The sequence below is a fragment of the Chenopodium album genome, chromosome 9 (assembly GCF_948465745.1).
Source record: "Chenopodium album chromosome 9, dcCheAlbu1.1, whole genome shotgun sequence".
NCBI classification, from domain to species: Eukaryota; Viridiplantae; Streptophyta; class Magnoliopsida; order Caryophyllales; family Amaranthaceae; genus Chenopodium; species Chenopodium album.
The window spans coordinates 50,870,365-50,890,336 of NC_137842.1; the positions used below are offsets into that span (position 1 = coordinate 50,870,365).

Sequence of the window (19,972 nt, forward strand, 5' to 3'; positions counted from 1 at the left end):
GCCCGGGACCGGTTAGAGCCATCGAACCGGTGATTAAGGGCTCGGTATAGGTGATACCGGGGCATTTGGACCGAATATTCAAGACCGGAAGAGGAAACCCAGATTGTCCCGAAGAATTGGAGCCCAATCGAAGTCCAAATAGTGGCCCAAATGAACCGCCCGGCCAAAAAGGCTGGCGCCCGAAGGCGCGCTCGGCCGGGCGGGAGAAGCTTCGGCCGGGCACGAGTTTAGTATTAGGAGCAAAAAAAGGCGCGCCTGATCGGGCGGTGCCTCGCCCGATCGGGCGCGTGTATTTCTTAGGAGATGTTTTACGTAGTTTTAATTTGTTTTAATTTAGGATTTTGTACGGAGTATAAATACTCCTCCGTAATACGATTTTAGGATCTCTTCTTCTCTCCTTTTACTTTTTCTTTACTCTCTTAATTATTCTCTTAGAATTCTCTCTCTAAACCTTTGTTCTTAATTCTACTCTTAATTCCAGATTTATTTTGGTAACGATTCCTCTTCTCTTAATCTTAGTTATTTATTCTATTCCTTTAATCATGTCTTATTTTATTGCTTTGATTTGTTTAGTTTTTAATATGTGTGAGTAGTTTTATTTCTAGGGTTTGTAGGGATCCATAAATAATATGAAGGGGTAAATTGTTGTTGTTAATTATCAATGCTAGATTAATTTCCTATTAATTGATTTAATGCTCTGTGATTAGATTTGCGCAGATCTTTTATGCATGAGTTTAACAATATTGATTCGAGATTCGATAGATGAGAATTGATGTTTAGGTCTAGTTTCAATAGGCAGGTTAATTTATAAATGGTTAAGTCGAGATTCGAGAGATGAGATTTAATATCGGTAGATTAATTCTGTGATTGTAATACGTAGCGAAAGCCCTTTACAATCTGGTTAATTGATGCATTGATGATTGACTATTATTGATTATTGGTATTGCATGATAATTTCTTATTGAATTGTTTTAACGTTTTACAATTGCGGCTTGTAAAAGTATCGCAATATTAAATTGATGAATCGAGCAGATGTTAATTTGATATTAAAGACTATTTTCAATAAGAACTTAGATCTAGTAAATTGCGAGAGCCTGTTAGATCTATGTTGATTAATAAATTGCGAGAGCCTGTTAATCGTGTTATTTATGCAATGTCAATGATTGATTACTATGTTTTACCCTGGAGTATTATTTATTGGTGAACCTATGCCCTAGATCCTTTTATTCATTGTTTTCCCCTACTCTTAATCTTCGTAGTTTAGTTTCCTTTAATTACAATATATTGGTTACTTTATAATCTGGATTATTTTAATTAATTAGGAATAGAAAGACTCGTTTTTCTGTGGATTCGACCCTACTTCCCTATCTACGTTAGTTAGAGGATTTAGGAATTACTTTTGATTAGGGGATACGACTTTACCCTGTCAGCCACCATACCAAACCAGCCCCAGCAACCCACCACAACAGCACCAGCCACCACAAAAACACCTCCAATCAACCACCACCAATCCACACCCAATTTAGCCCCGTTACCATCCCACAAACCGCAACAACAGCAGCCCCTACTCCACCACGCAACTCCAATCAGCCCAACAACACCAACACCAACAGCAATCACCACCACGCTGCCAGCAGCAACACTACTCATACCATCACCACAATCAACCACCAATCCGCCAACATCACCACCAATTCTCCCCTGCTCCCTCACGCAAAACAGCCCACCAACAACTCATCCATTTCCCTTGCTCCCTGACCACCAAACAACCACCAGCACCTCACCTCCGCCACCTTCCCCTGTTTCCACTCGCAACAACAACAATCAGCAGCGCCAGCCAAAACCCGCACCAGCCATGCCTCCTCTAGCAGCCTCTGCTCCTCTTTCTCACACCCACACCTCTTCCACACACCAAACAAACACCAATTAAACCACCAACACCATCTATCAGCCCACCAAAACCGCACCAGCACTCCACTCCAACTAAGACCACCGTCAGCCACCTCCAATCAACAACAACCACCCAAATCACCACCAAATTACTCACCTCATAGCTGCGCAACTCACAACACCCAAACTCACCATCTCAAGCCCCAATTTGCGGCCGCGCAGCCCTATCAGAAAGCGTACAAATTGGTGTCCAAAATAAGAGTCGAGGCTAAAGCTTTGCGCGACCTCTGCGCGACTTCTGTGCGGGCGCGCAATTGGGGGTCAATCACGAGCTTTTCACGTGATTTTAATGACAATTGGACGGCCACGATTTGATGCTAGATGATGATAGTGTTGATGAACGGTGAGGATGATTGTTTGCTGTTGATATGGTGAATGGAAGGAGCCAAAATTCGAAAGGGAGAAGGGGAAATTGGTAGTCTGGTGAAATCGTGGGTTTTGGGTGGGAATTGTGGGGAATTTTGGGGGTTATTTTCCTTTTCTTTTCCTTTTCTTTTATTTTATTTTTAGTTTTGTTTTTTTTTGTTTTTAGTTTAGTTATTTTAATTGTTTTAGTTTAGTTTTATTTTCTTTTTAATTTCTTTTATATTATTTTAGCTTGTATTATAAATACCCTCTTTGGGTTATTTTCTAATGAACTATCAATCAACATTTTATTTTAGATAGTTTAGATTAGTTTAGCCTTTATTTTCTCTCTCTTAGGGTTAGTTTAGGAGTAGTGTAGAGAGAGAAAGCTTGGATTTCCTTGGAGTTTTTGAGAGGTTGAAGAAGCAACTTTGTGGAACTTCTTCTCATCTATTCAATGAGCATTTTCTAACTTTCTCTCATCTTTATTTCTTGCTTAATCCCTAGTTTTCGCTTTTTGTTTATTGATTTGAGTAGATTAATTAGTTTATTTGTTTAATCTTGTTTTTATTCTTATTTTACCTTGTTTTCCATGTCTTTCTTCATTATGTTAGCTTAGATTTTGTTCTAGGGAAATGGACGAAGGTTATGTTAATAAATTGAATGATTGATTGTGATTAGTATAGAATTGTTTCTTGATTATTGTGTATGGATGATTCTTTTATGGATTAGAATCTTTCTAGCTAATTGATTCTATGTTCTTAATTGTGCTTTCAATTGATTGTGCGAGAGTGAGTTGGTTGAGAACCCTAATTTCTTCCATACCTTTGCTAGGCTAGTTGCACGAGAGTGAATTAGTTTAGTAGGATAATTAACATGCTTAATTGTGCGAGAGTGAGTTAAATGTGTTGATTGTTCCTAATCAAGGTCATTTTCATCTAATTGTATGATGTTATTGAATGTATTGATGTAATTGGATTGCACTTTCCCTAGTTTTAGTTATTTGTTCTTATTTTTGTTTAGTTAACCTCTCCCTATCTCACAAGCTTTCCTAGTAGTCTAATTAGCACAAATTGATACACTTAGTCCTTTTGGGTTCGTCCCTTTACTTGCCACTAACTAGTTTAGTGTAAGTTTAGGTATTATAAATGATTAATTTGGTTAGGGTGGTAGCTTAATGACCTATCTAATCCCGATCACTAATTGCCACAAATTCTATTACATTTTCCAAGTCTACAAACTAACACAAAAATAAGACCTTGCACAATAGGGATTACTAAAATACACCAAACTTTATGACAATTAACAAATTGTATAAAATTGATAATTCTACTACAATGGGGACTTTTATCAAAAAGGTAAATATCAATTAAAACAGAGAAATTTTCTTTTAGCATTGTACCTTGAAATATAAAACAAATGAATAAAAATCCAGCAACTGGAATTTGACCAAAGCATTTGAATAAAGCTGAAGTAGCAATTTAAATTACAACTACTTAAAATTAAATTACCAAATAAAATCTTAAATTTAACAAATATTAGCTCAAACACATGATTAATTAACTAATAAAACAACAATTTCAGAAGAAAAAAAACCCAGAATCAAGAACACAACATAAACCCATAATAATCAAACAAATGTTCAATATAAAAACAAGAAAAAACAATTGAGAATCGAACTGCATAAAATGGAAGCATTGCAAACTAAGAGAAAGCTCTTACCTTTCTAATTGTATTAAGAATAATAATCTCCAAACAAAAGAGGTGATAAAATTTGGAAATTAAAAATAGAAAGTCACAGACTCACAGCCAAAGTATGATAAACTTAATTATACTCCGTATAAACTACTTTATTATTTTATCAGTGTTGAAATCTTTATCAATTTATACAATAATGCCTTGCTCTGGTACTATTGGTGGTCGCTCCGGTCAATTAGTTGGTGGTCTCCGTAGATCCAAAGGCGGTGGCGTCGTGGCGGCAAGCTTGCAGACATCAAAACAAAGCCTTGTCGCCTTGAAGGCTTGAAGGAGTGATTGAGTGAAGCGGTGGCCTGATGCGTACGTGCGAACGGACGAACGACAAGGTGGGCTGGTGGCTGGTCCGGCACTCCGGCGTCGGCGGTTGGCTGGTTGATGTGAGATTGTGAGAGGAGTTAGGGTTGTGGGTTGTGAGAGAGGGAGTTAGGGACTTAGGGTTGTTCCCACTTCACTGAATCATGCGTTTTTCCTTTTTTTTTAAAAAAAATTAAACTTAATTTTTTTTTGGCACTGCTGAGTCACGTGACTCAGCGTGCACACATGTAGCTCCGCCACTGAATGCTTGAATAAGTCAAGCAGTGGTTAAAAAGATTGTTTCTATATGATAGACTTAAGAGATGTTGAGTACATATTGGGAATTAAGATCCATGAAGTGAATCTTGAAGAATGATTGGAATGAATCGAGAGACTTATGTTGATAAGGATCTTGACAAGTTCATGAAGCAAGACTCTAAGAGAGGATGTCTTCCCATGTTTCATGGTATTACACTCAGCAAAACTCAGTGCCTTCAAAAGCTAATAGAGTTGAGTTGTATGGATAATGTATCTCATGCTTTTGCAAAAGGGTCCATTACTTGTGCCATGAAATGTACAAAGCAAGATATTGCATATGACTTGTGCATGTGTAGCAGAATTCAAGCAAATTTAGAATAAGCATACGGAGAATTACCAAGAACAAATCCTTGAGTACTTGAGAAGCACTAAAAGGAATTCTTCTAGCTATTGTGTTAAATGGTAATTTAAGCAAGTTGTCAAAAGATTACACGAATGCAAGTTTTCTAAACAGGCAAGATGATTCTAGATGGTGATCTAAATGCATATTTGTGTCTGGATGGAGAAGGATAGTGAGCTTGAAGAGTTCAAAGCAGAGCACTATTGTATACTCAATGTCGGAATATGTGTATTAAACTATAGTAAGATAGTTAGAGAGGAAGTTCGGATTAAAATGTCATGTGACTAACAGGTCACCTTTGCCCAAGAACAAAGGAGCTGAGCCAGAGTCACATCACAAATCCAAACAAAAGGATATGAGATATCACCTCAATTATGAGATCATTGACCAGCGGAAGGTCATGTTCTGCAAAGTTTTATTATGAGTGAGAAATCACTAAACCCCTTCCATGGACTAAGGTATGAGAGTCATATTAAACTCTTAGGATTGAAGCAAGTTATGTAATTTAAGTTGTATATGTTTTGAGAAAACATACTACATGAGAAATGCATCAATTTGCAGAATTATGTTTAAAATAGAAATAATTATTTCTCTTATTTAATTATGGTTTTGGAAATTAAATTAAATTTCCAAAATAATTATGAATTTATGGGCTCATCAGGTTGATGACCTGGTGAATTGAAACCCCACAAGTGAACAAAATTCATATATTATTTACAGTTCCTAGTTCGAGACCATTAAAGTGGACATAAATGATTTCAATAAATGGACTAGCATGTAAGATTGATTTGATAGCGCAGTTTCATAGGCTATAGGGGCATAGTGATGCTCGGTCAATCACTTGGATATGCATGAATGATGCATGATCGAATTATTAACCTACCTTGAAGTTCAAGTATAGAGCTTCCGTATATATTAGTGGATTCCTTTGACATGAGTGGAACAATAATTTTGTTCAATGGATGTTGTGACTGTGGTACACTCAAACGACTAGCCGTAACTGGAGATTATAAAGGGTGTTTCCCGGTTATTTCAGAAGTTGAGTGGGAGTCTTGTTACCACAAGATTGGATGGAGTCCACCTATTAAATTAGGAAATGTGTCATGGCCGCTTGAAGAGGGAGAATTCAGAAAGTACGTGGCCGCATTCAAATGCATTACACAGTAATCATTTGGTTTTGTAATTCTAACTTAGATTTCAAGAAACGATTTGTAGATTAATATGATCTCGACATGTGATTCAATCATATTATCAAATCGACACATATATTGACTTAAGGAATTTGAATATTGCACCCTTGTCTCAGACAAGTGGGAGATTTAAGGAGTTATGTCTTCGTCGTGTGCAATTACTAGATATATAAATGGATCAAATTATGGAGATAATTAAGTTCGTACATTTGGGTCGTCGTTTTGCCATAGCTAGAGGTACTAACGATCTTTGGACTAGTAAAATAACCCAAAGCCCAATTGGACGGATCCTATAAGGTCACACAAAGGGGCTAGATCAAGCATTAGAGGACGAGGCCCATCATGGGCCTCACCACTCTAGGTGGCCGGCCATATGGAGGATTAGAAGAGGTTTTGGGCTTCGTGCCCTAGTCTAATTATAATGAGATTATAAATAGACTAGGTGCCTAGGTTTGCAAGAATGAAGAAATTAACTGATCAGTGTGATCAAACCTTAATTAGCAAACACGAAACCCAACCCCTATTATAGTCCTCTCTCTCACAGCTCTCTCCTCCTCTCGCCGGTGGTGGTTCGTGGTGGTGGTTCGTACAGTGGTCGGTTGTCCGTAAAGGTGGTGATCTCAGTTTTCCTCAATCACTCGACCAATCTAGTATTGGTGGATGGCTCGTTTGAATCTCGTGGACTAAGTAGAGGAGCAACGCTTGGGGCTCTATTCTCTTCCTGATTTGCCTGTCGAATAGCTACGTGGAATTCATGCTTCAAAGGTATGATTATGTGTCTTGTGTGTTATGCATGTGATTCTTGGGATTGGTACTTGATTGAATATGATTCATGTTATTTCCGCTGCATAGTACCTATAAACTCCTACAAGAGAATCTCCCTGATTTGGTCTTGTGTGACCCCAGCTTGTCGGATGGTATTACAATATTGATAGTAGTCTGCAATATGAAGATTTGGGTCTTCACCCTTAGCTCCACTGAATTGCTTCCTTTTTTATCATCGTGATAGATTGGGATTTAATCTCGAATTGTACGCCATCAAGAGCCGGAGTGGGAGTAAGGTGTGGAAAATCTGTAAGCGTCGGCTGCAAATAATCACTGAGCTTCTGAGGTACCGCTATCTCTGATTCTGAATCTGAAGGTACCTCTGAATCACTAGAATCAGTTGGAGGGTCTTGGCGATTATTGTTATCCCTAGAACCCGCCAGGATTTGCCTGTAAAGACTCTTTTGTCTATGAAAAGAGCGTTCGATCTAAGGATCGAATGGGGATATAACCTGATCTTGAACACTTGGGCATAAACAAAGAACTAAAAAGCAAATATGAGACTTGCCTCAAAGAACTAACGTTCTCTGAGACAAGAAGAAATAACCTAGACTACAAAAAACAATCAAAAATTAAAATAAAACCGTTTTTCCGGCAACGACGCCAAATTTTGACAGGCTAAAGTCATAATCACCTAATCAAAAATAATACCTAAATCAACTAACTATGTAGATAGGGAAGTAGGGTCGAATCCATAGGGAAACTGGTCTTTCTATTCCAAATTAATTAAAGCAATCTAAATTATTAAGTAACCAACTTGTAATTATAAAGGAGAACTTAACTACTAGGAGTAAAAGTGGAGAGGAATAAAAGTAGGAGGAAAATCAAGTGATAAAAGACGTAGGGCATAGGTTCCCCAATAAATAATATTCCAGGGTAAGACATAATAATCAATCATCAATGCATCAATTAATCTGATCATAAAGGGCTCTCGCTACATATTATAATCACAAAATTAATCTACCGGTTTTAAATCTCATCTCTCAAATCTCGACTTAACCATTTATAAATTAACCAGCCTATTGAAACTAAGCCTAAATATCAATTCTCATATCTCGAATCTCGAATCAATATTGCTAAACTCATACATAAAGGACCAACGCTAATCTAGTTGCAGAGCATTAAATCAATCAATAGGAAATTAATCAAGCATTGATAGTCAACAACAATAATTTACCCCTTCATATTAATTATGGATCCCCATAAACCCTAGAAAGAAACTACTCAGACATAATTGAAACTAAACTAATCAGAGCAATTAAACAAGACATGATGAAAGAAATAAAGTAAATAACTGAGATTAAAGTAAAAGAAATCGTTACCAAAGTAATCGGAATTAAGGAGTTGATTTAAGAACAAAATAGAGAACAAAGTTGTAGAGAGAGAAAATAATCTAAAACTAAGTAGAGAGAGAAAGTCTAAGAGAAGAAGTATTAAAACAAAAGGCATTAAACCGTATTTATACAAAAATAATTACTCCTAATTAAAACTAAGAAAAATTGTTGAACAACCCCCCTAAAAATCTAGCGCTCGATCGGGCGAAGGGCCGCCCAATCGGGCCCCCTTTTTTTCCATTATAAGCGTCTCTCGCGCCCGGCTGGGAGCGAGCTCGGGCGCAAGGTACTTTCCTCGCCCGGCCGGGCGCGCCTTCGGGCGGTGCCTATTTTGGCCGTGCCACACCCCTTTGCAACTTGGACTTCTCAATTGGGCTCCGATTCTTTGGCCCAATCCGGATTTCCTCTTCTGGTCTTGAATACTCGGTCCAAATGCCTCAGAATCTCAAATGCTGAGCCCTTAATCACCGGTTCGATGACTCTAATCGGCCCTGGGCTATAAAAACTGTTGGTGCTCCTCCAATGCTCGTAATCACTTCATAATATCCCAGAAAAATGCTTCAAAAGTGCTAATCTCTACAAAAGTCAACCAAAACTACGAAAACATTAGAAAACACCAATTAGTAATAAAAGTGGCTCTAAAGAGCCAAAAACACTACCAATTATGACCAAGGGATGGGGGTAAAACACTATATAAAATGGACATATCAAGGCTTTGGTTCTCTTTTTCTGGTGCACTATCTTAGGCCTAGATCTTCCTGTTTGTCTTGATGTCTCCACGGTCCCTCCGGTTTACATATGATATTTGCCTTGTGTTTGATGGTGCTTATAATGTCCAGGGTAAATCTGCAGGAGCTGGTTGGATTTTTCGAGGTCCGAATTCAGATATGGTGTTTGGTGGTGGTTCCAGATCCTTCCTTTCTTCCTCTGCTCTACATTCAGAGTTACAGGCGTGTCTATGGGCTCATAAGGCCGCCGATCGTTGTGGTTTCAGGCGTCTGTTGATCTACACTGACTGCTCGACCTTATTTTCCTTTTTTCGGGACAAAGGAGGTTAAGATATTTCCTGCATCTAGTTGCTTCAAGACATTAGGGATATCATTCTTCGATTCCTAGCGTGTGAACTGCGGAAGGTTCCTCGTAAGTGGGTTGCTCCGGCTCATTGGTTGGCTAATCAGGCTCGCCGTCGTCGTTGTTTGTTCTGGTACTTTTAGTTGTTTTGGTTTTGTCGTTCTTTTTTAGTTTGTCTTGTCAACAACAACAACAACAACAACAACAACAACAACAACAACAAAAAAAAAAAAAAAAAAAAACTACTTGGAACAGCTCGTAGAGTCGTAGTACAGTACTCCAAAACACGAAAATGATAACAAAAGCTTTTTCAAAATTTAGCCAAGATCTCATTTCTGTTTTTAGCCCATTCGACCGTTTGTTTAATTGTGCAACTACGAGTACATCTTACTTTCAATTTTCTTTTTCCAAATCATTGAATGCGCTCCATCTCCTTCCTCCCTTCCCTCTCTCTCTCTCTCCCTCTCTCTCTCTCTCCACCGCTGAGTTTTCGAGATTTGCAATAGGCACCTGAAACTTCTCCTCCTACACTAGATCCAACCCAACTTTCTACTCTTCCCCAATATACTCCCACTGTACTCTCTTTTCTCCAGATCCACTGCATTCAATTCTCCATTTCTGATCCCTAATCAATTTCTACAATGGGGTATAGAGCAGATGATGATTATGATTATTTGTTCAAAGTTGTGTTGATTGGAGATTCTGGGGTTGGAAAATCTAACCTGCTTTCCCGATTTACTCGTAATGAGTTTAGCCTTGAGTCTAAATCCACCATTGGTGTTGAGTTTGCTACTCGGAGTATTCGTGTTGATGATAAAGTTGTTAAAGCTCAAATTTGGGATACTGCTGGCCAAGAAAGGTTTATTTTCTTTTTATACATTTCGTTGTTGATTCTTGATTTTGGGTAGATCGGTGCATTCTGATTCTGTTTATTGTTGTTGGGTTTTGATTTTTGGGTTTGATTTTGATTGGATCTGGTGCATTTTGTGTAAATGATTTGAGTTTTTTATTGTACATTGTTGAATTGTTGATTCGTTTGAATAATTGTAATTGAATATGATAAGTTATGGATCTTGTTAATTTGGGTTATTTTCTTGGTTTTTGGATGTTCAATTGTAGTATAAGATTGTTAAATTCTGTTTGTTGAATGAACTTTGAACAAAAATTTTCGAACAAACTTTAGTTTTACCCCATTAGAGTAGTGACTGTTTCATCGATTCGATCTAAGTTAGAGATTGGCGTAAGGGTTAAGGTTGTAATATCTACTGTAATTGCCTTGAACCAAATTCACACATTTCCTTTTTATTAGGATTAATGAAGAATGTGTACATGGTTTTATTCGTTTAATCTAAAATTGTAAAGGCTTGATTGTCATGCCATTGAATGCTGAGTTTATTGCATATCAGAATCAGACTTGCGTCTTCCGTTTATATGTAATGATCCCATATATATATACTGCATATATTCTTCTGAAGTTAAAAATTTTGGTGGAAAATTGGCAGAGTTTATACCATGTTAGGTGGTGATTAGAAACTTTTTTAATCCGTGTTATTCTTCATGGTTATATTACAAGCCTGAAGTTTTCTGTAGGTGATCAATAGCTAGTTAATTTTGCATTACTCCAGATTATTGGTACTAGTAGTTGTAGATAATTTAAGGTGTGGTTTTGGACAATTGATAAGGTCCGTTTCCTTTCAGGTGTTAGAGAAGCTTTCGTCTGTTAGTAATTACAATATTGTGAATTGTTTAGGGGGGAGGATATGAAAGTAAAATGAAAGAAAGTGGATGGTGCATCGTTAAGCATTTGAAGAAGCTGAGAAATCTTTGTAGATTATGGATTTCTAGAGTCCTACTTTGCTTCTGCCCTTTATTGTTGCCATTGAGCAACTACTTATCTGTTCGCTCTTTCTCCCACAATTTGCATTCACATAATCACATAACACTGACTGAGAGGAGGAGATCTTTTATGTTAGTTACACTAGTACTAAGTGAAGCGATGGTAACCAATGGGCTAAGCCAAGATTACAATTAGTTTGCGTTTGCATTTGATTGTATTTCATCTTAGTTGATTGACTATATATCATTTTTTTTTAGAATGTTATTATATGCTCTGTTACTAGACTCTCTTTCACAAGGTAAAACCCATCTTATTTTTATACTGTCTTTCTTAGGTACCGTGCAATTACTAGCGCTTATTATCGTGGTGCTGTTGGTGCACTACTTGTCTACGATAGCACTCGTCACGTCACATTTGAGAATGTAGAGAGATGGTTGAAAGAACTCCGAGATCATACAGATTCTAATATTGTGATCATGCTTGTGGGGAATAAGGCAGATCTACGGCATTTACGTGCTGTTTCCACTGAAGATGCACAAACATTTGCTGAGAAAGAAAAAACCTTCTTCATGGAAACCTCTGCCCTTGAATCATTAAATGTTGAAAATGCTTTCACAGAGGTGCTTACTCAAATATATCGAGTTGTCTGCAGAAAAGCTCTGGAAGCTGGTGATGACCCTGCTGCTGTGCCCAAAGGACAAACCATTAATGTGAAGGATGATGTATCTGCAGTGAAAAAAGTTGGATGCTGTTCAACATAATCCTGGGAGTTGATAGAGTTTGAGGAGGTGGTAAAGCTGTGTAATATTGGGGTGTTACTGGAAGCATCAAATACACATTAGAGCTTGTTTGCACGATTTATTTAGCTTCTGGAAAATTGTGGTCTTGCCTGTTTTCTTTACAGCTCAAGCCCCAAGAGTTGGTTTCCTTGATCGGATGAGATCTGCATTTCTGCTTCCATCTCACCTTAACAAGATCTTTCTCATATCTAAGCTGTACTATTGTTCAATATTTTCGTTTTACAATTAAATGTAATATCTTAAGATTAAGGTTACTTTATATTTCACCTATTAAGCTTCTGCTTTTTACATGGAGCCAATAATTTAACTTGGATATTTTCATATTATCATTTATCTGGATTTGGTTGTCCTGCCTATAAGGATTCAGAAGTATTCTTGACTCACAATGCAGATATATAAGCACCAGCCAACTTGCATTGCACATTATTTCATTTTTTCCTCTAGAAGGATCATTATTCTTTATAATAACCAGCACACTACCGATGCAGGGACCTTAGTAAGTAGTACTGAATGGATTAGACATGTAATATGGGCCATGGGGTGATTTTCGTATCAGCCCTATGTGAGAATACTATTGCTACATGTTAACATGTTAAGTCTTGCTAAATTTGACATGTAATGTGGGGTGATTTTCGTATCAGCCCTATTTTCAGTGCAAAGCTAAATTTGTTGTGTATCCTTTGCTTGTGATTTACTTCAAGATGTGATGGATCGGTTTGTATGTAATGTGATTAAGGCTTGTTTGAATTGGAGTAGGCTGATTTATGAACATCATTCTTCTACCAGTACTATTTTTTCCAATAAAAAAAAAAAAAAAAAAAAAAAAAAAAAAAAAAAAAAAAACCTTAAAAGTAAAATAAAATCAAGGACTAGCGCAGGGAGCAGTTCTATGCAAGAAACCTACGTGTTTCACTTTTGAAGAGTTTTGTCATTTTGCTTTTATTTTGGCGCCGCATACACCCTTTATCTTTTACTCCCTTCGTCCCCTTTTGATAGTCATTTATATTATTTTTGGTGACCCAAAATGTTAGGCACATTTGCTTTTTTCAAGTATTATTAATATTATTTTTATACCAAAATTCTCTCTCATTTGCAAAAATATTTGTGCAAATTTGACTTTCCCATGTAAATTTTACTTTCTCTCTCTACTTATTTGCATGCCCAATGTAAATTTACCTTTTCAATGTACTTTTACTACTTCTTATTTATTGTTATTAATTCCCGTGATTTTCTACAATTTTATCAAAAGTGACTATAAAAAAGGGACGGAGGGTGTATAAGCTTATTTCAAAGGTTATCCAACTCTATAAAATTTGCATAAAAATTGTGAGGTTCAAAATTAAAATTACCTCGGTTTCAAGTTGCGGTTATGAAAAGCAAAAATTGGATTAAAGCTTGTGGGAGTTTGAGCTAAGAAAAAGGTTTGGACTACTGAAAAAGTATTTGGAGCAACAAAAATCGTGACCTTCAAAATAATGAGTTAATAGAAATAATAAATAATTCCATGTGACTTAAAAATTCAGTCAAATTCATTATGTTTGAGATTATTTTTACTAATTTCTATGCATTATATTTATACATCTTGGGGATTTTGAGAATTTTTTTTTTTTTTTTTTTTTTTTTTTACAAGAGCATAGACCAAATCAAACTAAGTACTAGACATAAAGTTAAATAAAGTGAGCCGAAATTATTTTGTAATGTTGTGAGCCTTTTGAACTTGATCTCTTTGGACTTTTAAGATTGCGCACCTTTGGAAAGTTCCTCCCACTTCTTTGATTTCTTTGATCGTCCAAGCTATCGAGACATCCTTACCTAGCCCCTCTTGCATATTGTTGATTACCGCGACTGAGTCCGTAACGATCAAAATCCCCTGTTCCCCTCTTGCTTTAGCCCATTTTAACACTTCCAAGCATGCCCAAGCCTCACATTGTAGCGCGGAAGAAGCAGCCCTATGCTTCCCTCCCCCTTGCATAACTATGTTGGCGTTTCCACTACCTGTGACAACCCATCCTATCCCTGACTTTGTAGAATGTTTATCCCATGCACCATCCACCTCCACAATGAAACTATCATATTCGGTCTTGTCCCTCCCCAACTTGACCTGGAAGAAACCCGATGGGTGACTAGGATCGTTCCTAATTTCACCATCTAAACCATCCTCATGCCCTATTGACTAAACAAAGGTCTCATGATCTTGCAAAACTATGTTGATGAACTCCATGGCTAGGCTCGTACTCCCCCTTGCCCCATTGAAGACCTTCTCATTTATGGCTTTCCACAACCCCCACATGGTTGCGATAAAGGTTGTAATACGCATACTATGCTTATCATCCTCACTATAAAAGAGCAGGATATAATGCTGAATCCATTTCCATAACAAATTGAACTCAGGAGTTTGAGAGCAAATAGTCAGGGAACCAATTCCCCAGACTTCCTTTGCTAGATTACGATACCGAAAGAGGTGTTGGATTTCCTCTCTTTCCACCCCACAAAAGTCACAAGCTTCCTCAACTTGTATCCCCCTCCTTGCTAGGTTTGTTTTAACTGCTATACCATCATGAAAAAGCCTCCACATGAAAAGCCTCCATTTCGGTTGGATGTTTAACCTCCATATTAGCTTCACAAAGTCTTGATCTGCAGGCGAAAAGTTGTTCCTTTCCAAACCTTTCCTTTGGAGAGAAAATAGTATGCTGTTTTCAAAGTGTAATTCCCCGATGGATGATGTTTCCAATACCTGTAATCATCATCAAGATTTGGGGGAAGCTCCATAGATAAGATGGCCTTAGCACTCTTCCACTCAAAGCACTCTCTCGCCTTTCCTGCTTTCCAAGTCATTGTATCAGAATCAATGAAATCATTAACCTTCCAATGCATCGCTGCTCTCAAAGTTTGTGTGGAGTTAACAGTCGGTATTTCCCCTTGGACCCAAGGCGAGCTCATAGCCTTTATACCCATACCATTGCCAACCTTCCAAGCAAACCCCTTTTTGAAGGACCTAATGAATCTCTGCAAGCTAGATCTACCTAAAGAGGGATTACCAATACCCTTATATGGCCTTGCCATATTGCAAATGCCAAACTTTTTACACCCTCTATGCACCCTTGAAAGTAGAAACTGTGGATTAAGATGCATTCTCGTTGCTTGCTTAAAAAGCAAGGCATCGTTTAGGGTGGATTTTGAGAATGTTTTAAGGTGAAGTATATATGAAGATTGAATATGAATTTGTAAAAACATTATGAAGATGAAGGATGAAAGATGAAAGCTTGGATGTTCAGTAGTTTCTCCTTTTATTTTTCAAATATTAATTTTTCTATTTCCGTAGGTAATTAATTTGGCTGAAAATTTAAATTTTCACAAATTCTTATATGTGGCTAGTCAATAGTCACATGGTGTGACCAATTCACATATAAGGTAATTAATTGTATTGTCCTAAAATAAAAAAAGCTAATTAATTGTATAATAGGGGTTATGACCACGAGCAAATGCGATAACATTAACGTACGTGGGGTTAGCCGAGTTACTTCAATTGGGAAATGATGTTACTCTTATAATTAAGTGGTGTTACTTTTTATCTAGTCATAACAAAATAATAGGGGTTATTCAAATGAACAAAGAGAGTTACGAAGTATTTGTTAGTTACTTGATATTTCTCAAATTAGGAATTTGGGTTACTTTTAGCACAAAACGAGATTACTCTTTTTAGTAAATGAGGTTACCCATACATACAATTGAATAAGATTATTCATACTTAGTTTTAAATAATATGGTTACACCATCTAGCTAGACACACAAAACTGTTAGACACATAAAACACACACACAAAAAAAAAGAAGGCAAACATGACTTGAATGATTTGTTATTATCTTAGCTTCCTATCATTAATATTTTCTGTTTTATTAAAAAAATTTAAAGGACAAATTCTTAAGATAGATTTACGACGATTAATGATACGGCAATTACGCTAGATGCTTTTGACGTTAATGTAAATAATTTTGTGCTCAAACTTTTGGATCTTTGGTATGTATATGTAAAGAAAACCATCCTTAAAGATGGTCAGGATTCCTTCTTTCCAGGTGTTGGGGACTTGAACTTTGTAGATTATGGATTTCTAGAGTCCTACCAAAAAATTTAATTCAACCAAAAAATCATCCGAATCAAAATCAGATTAAAATCTCACACATTAAATCTAATAAATTCTGCTAGTTGGAAGTAAATTGCTCCATATCAAGCAAAAAACACCAAACATTAAAATTAAAAGAAAGGATCGAATACCTTTGGAGTTTAAGGAGCAACATCCTATCGAAAATGCGGACGCTTCTTGGGACGATGATCTCAGTGAGTCATAGAAAACATGGTAACTCGATCGGTAGGTTTCCATTGCTGAAGATTCCGATGAGAAAGAAATTAGAGAAAGAGAGAGAGAGTCGAGGAGAAATTTAGGAGAGAGAAAAAGAGGAAAGCGCCTGCTAAGGGAAAAATGAAAACTGAAGTTAGACGACTTGACCCAGGTTTTTATTTTTACTCTGTATTATGTATTACCTATTTGTATTGGGAAAAACGCTTCCCGTTATGAATAAACTAATTTTTGTAACAGGCACCTTTTTGCCCGTTAAAAATACTATTCGTCATACCCTTAACACTCCTTTAATGTAATGGATTTTTATTTTGCCCGTTACAAATAGATTAATTGTAATTGGCATAATTGTGCCCGTTACAAATAGGGTGTTATAAATAGGATTTTTTTTCCATTAGTGTCACTCTTGACTTTGACCTAGCTTAGGCGTTAATTAGAAATACTTGAGCATGAGCGTTCCTTGTGGTTTGACCTAGCTTTGACTTACCTCCACTATCACAAAATGTGGAATAAGTAACACACAATATATATGTTATTTCGGATGATATACTACAAGAGGGGGGGGGGGTGAATTGTAGTATGTTCCTAGTGCCTACTTTTCGCGGAATATAAAACTGATTGTTGTTAGGAACTTAGACAATGCAAAGCGGATTTTACGAGGAAACCAGCCAGGGCCCAACTTGAAGTAAAACCTCGACCCTCAAAGGGATTTCAAGCCAAACCAATCCACTATAATAGGGCAAACACCAAGTTACAAACCTATTAAGTGACAGACCTTTACTCACAAGTTCCTGACTTAACTTGCTACACGATAAGACCCTATCTTACCCAACCTAAGTTCCAAACTTAGATTCATTCAGCACTCCCGAAGTGCCTACACTCGGCCTCTCACTAGAAGCTCATTCGGCTTCACCCTAGAAGATCACACATTGCACTCTTACAATACAATATTATAAAAACGAGAATCCTCACGAACTCTCACACCCCAATACATAAAACACTCAAAACCCTTTTTCCCAATTACAAGATCTCAAAGAATAACTCTAAATATATATCAATAAATAAAGAGATAAAACTAATATGCTGGACACTTAAGATCTGTGTGGAACTTACTGAACGTACTGTAATCGGAACATGACAGGAACTTTGACCAGGAGGACTGACTTAGCTTCGTGGTGAAGGATGAAACTATTAAGCACGACCACTACACTTCGTCGGCCTCATTTTTGAATGAATACATATGAGCATATTTATAGTACACCCAAGTTATTCTTTTCGTAAAAGATAAGTTTTATTAAAAGATAGAAATAAAAGATATTTTCCAAAAATATATCTTTTGTTAAGAATATATTCTATCAATAATAATAAGATATATTTACCATAAAATCAGATTTTATCTAAATCTTATATTTACCAAATATACTAATATATCTTTTTACAAAAGATATAGTCGTTATATGGAATTGTCATGATATGGGAAGGAAAAGTTTTATGGGGTCGCTTTTACATGTTATTGATGTGCATATGCTCAACGTTTTGATACTAACTGAAACTCGGGTGTCAATACACTTGGCAAGAGTGATTTGCCAAAGGATAAATGCATGGTCAATTTTAGGACGATCTAATTGTGGTGTAATTGGAGGTTATCCTGTAATAATATTTAATAAATGTATAAAGCTAGTAACACTACAAGAAGATGATATTGGAAGGAAATGGGAGATACAATACAACTACATATTACTGGTTTCACTTTGGTTTATTGTTCTTTAGTAGATTTGAGAAATTGAAGAAGTTTTTAATTTAATGAAAAAGAAATTATCAGATTTATTTTTTATCCTGCATTTTTAAGAAAATTAAGTATATAATTAATTAAACCCTATATTTTTAAGAAAATTAAGTCTATACAATTAATTATATTTTGAGCCGTTTAGATGGGGAAGGAACTAACCCAACAACACATGAGATACTTAATTAATGGTCCAATCCAAAAAATAACATGTTAATATCTGTTTAGCCCATATAACAACTTTTATAAATCTTTTACCTATTAACTGACCCACTAACAACATAAATCAAACATTATGGTTTATGAGCCATAATGTGCCCCAACAGTGAAGAAGATATATAGCAACAATAACTATTAATATCTTTGGGCCGACATGTTGGGGTTTGGTGAGTCCGACTCATCGCGGAAACAAACCCAAAAACAAGACCACAGTCGCAATAAATAAAACCATAAACATAATTAAATTAAACACAATATTAAGATAAAACGATTACCTTTTGGAGCGTGCTTCGCCCGACCAAATGGACTCTTACTTGAAAGCTTAGCCCCGAAAACACGAGAGCCTCCAACGGAAATCCACCCGCAAAAACGACTTCCGACTTTTAGGTCCGTTGCCTCGAGGTTAGCGAGGCCCGACAAAAACCCGAGTATTATATGAGTTTAAGGGTTTTTCCAAATGCAATGCCCTATTGAACTCCTACTCAAGCAAAGAATTCTCAAGCCATGCTTTGGCTATTTATAAGGAAGGATAGCTTGTGAATTCCACTCATCTTTCAATGTGGGACTTTTTCACAAAAAGATCCCACATGGAAAGATTGATGAATTCAACCCTTAGTTTAATAAACCAAGGAACAAGTAACAAGTGTCACATGGTTAGGTGAGGACCACTTTCTCACTTGGTCCCCAAGGCATTTCACATGTATTGTGAACTAACAATGTGTCACCTTGAGCCCCAAGTTGGGTTCGGTTAGGCCACTTTCTTTTGGCCCGTGTCCATGACCCATCACCCGGGTCCACGGCCCTTGCCACCTGCGTTGCCACCGTGGCGCGCTGCCACTAGGTGGCCGCCAACATGGCGGTTGCCACTTGGCGGCTGCCACGCGTGCTACCACATGGCGTTTTGCCATGTGTACTGCCACGTGGCACGCTCCTATTTGGCGCACTTTCCTAGCCTTTCGCGTGGCTAGGATTTTACTTGTTACTTGAAGTATTTTCCCGTCTCACCAAATCCTAAATTTTGGCTCGACATTTGAAATTCTTCGATGCTCAGTTTTGACGCTCCAAGCTCGGATTTCCGACGTCTAAATATTTATTACTCGGGCGACTCATTAATTTCTTCCGAATTAATTCGTCGAGTCGGTTCGTTCATTCCTTGGGTGTGACCCGAAGGGTTCAGTCAAGATTAATTAAGCTGTAATATTAATTATACAATAATATTATTGATCGGAAGCGGCCTCCACCTAGGCATTCCGATCACTTGACCTTACTGAATATATTAGCTTTCTAATAATTCTGAACCCACTATCAGAATAATTCACTTGTTCGAAGGACACCATTCCTTTCCTGACATCACTTGTTTTAAAATCTATTTACCTTTTATTTCAATCCATTAACCCATAAACAATAAGGTCAACTGTTACTAAATCATGATAAGGTCATGATTGAATACAACATGTTTGAATACAAGATCAAGAGGATCGACCATGATTGAATATATGATCGAGATTGATCAGACAAGTTTCATTCTTTATGACAATCATTCTTTATAAG

At 37.0% G+C, this 19,972-nt stretch overlaps 1 protein-coding gene across 1 annotated transcript; it reads left to right on the forward strand.

Annotated features, from left to right (window-relative positions):
* The first annotated feature begins 9,795 nt into the window (after positions 1-9,795).
* LOC145558552 (ras-related protein Rab11B) lies at positions 9,796-12,391 on the forward strand. Its single transcript, XM_081619827.1, has 2 exons — positions 9,796-10,284; positions 11,597-12,391. The coding sequence occupies exons 1-2, from the start codon at positions 10,067-10,069 to the stop codon at positions 12,021-12,023; spliced, it is 645 nt and encodes a 214-aa protein (XP_081475953.1). The 5' UTR covers positions 9,796-10,066; the 3' UTR covers positions 12,024-12,391.
* The last annotated feature ends 7,581 nt before the right edge of the window (positions 12,392-19,972 follow it).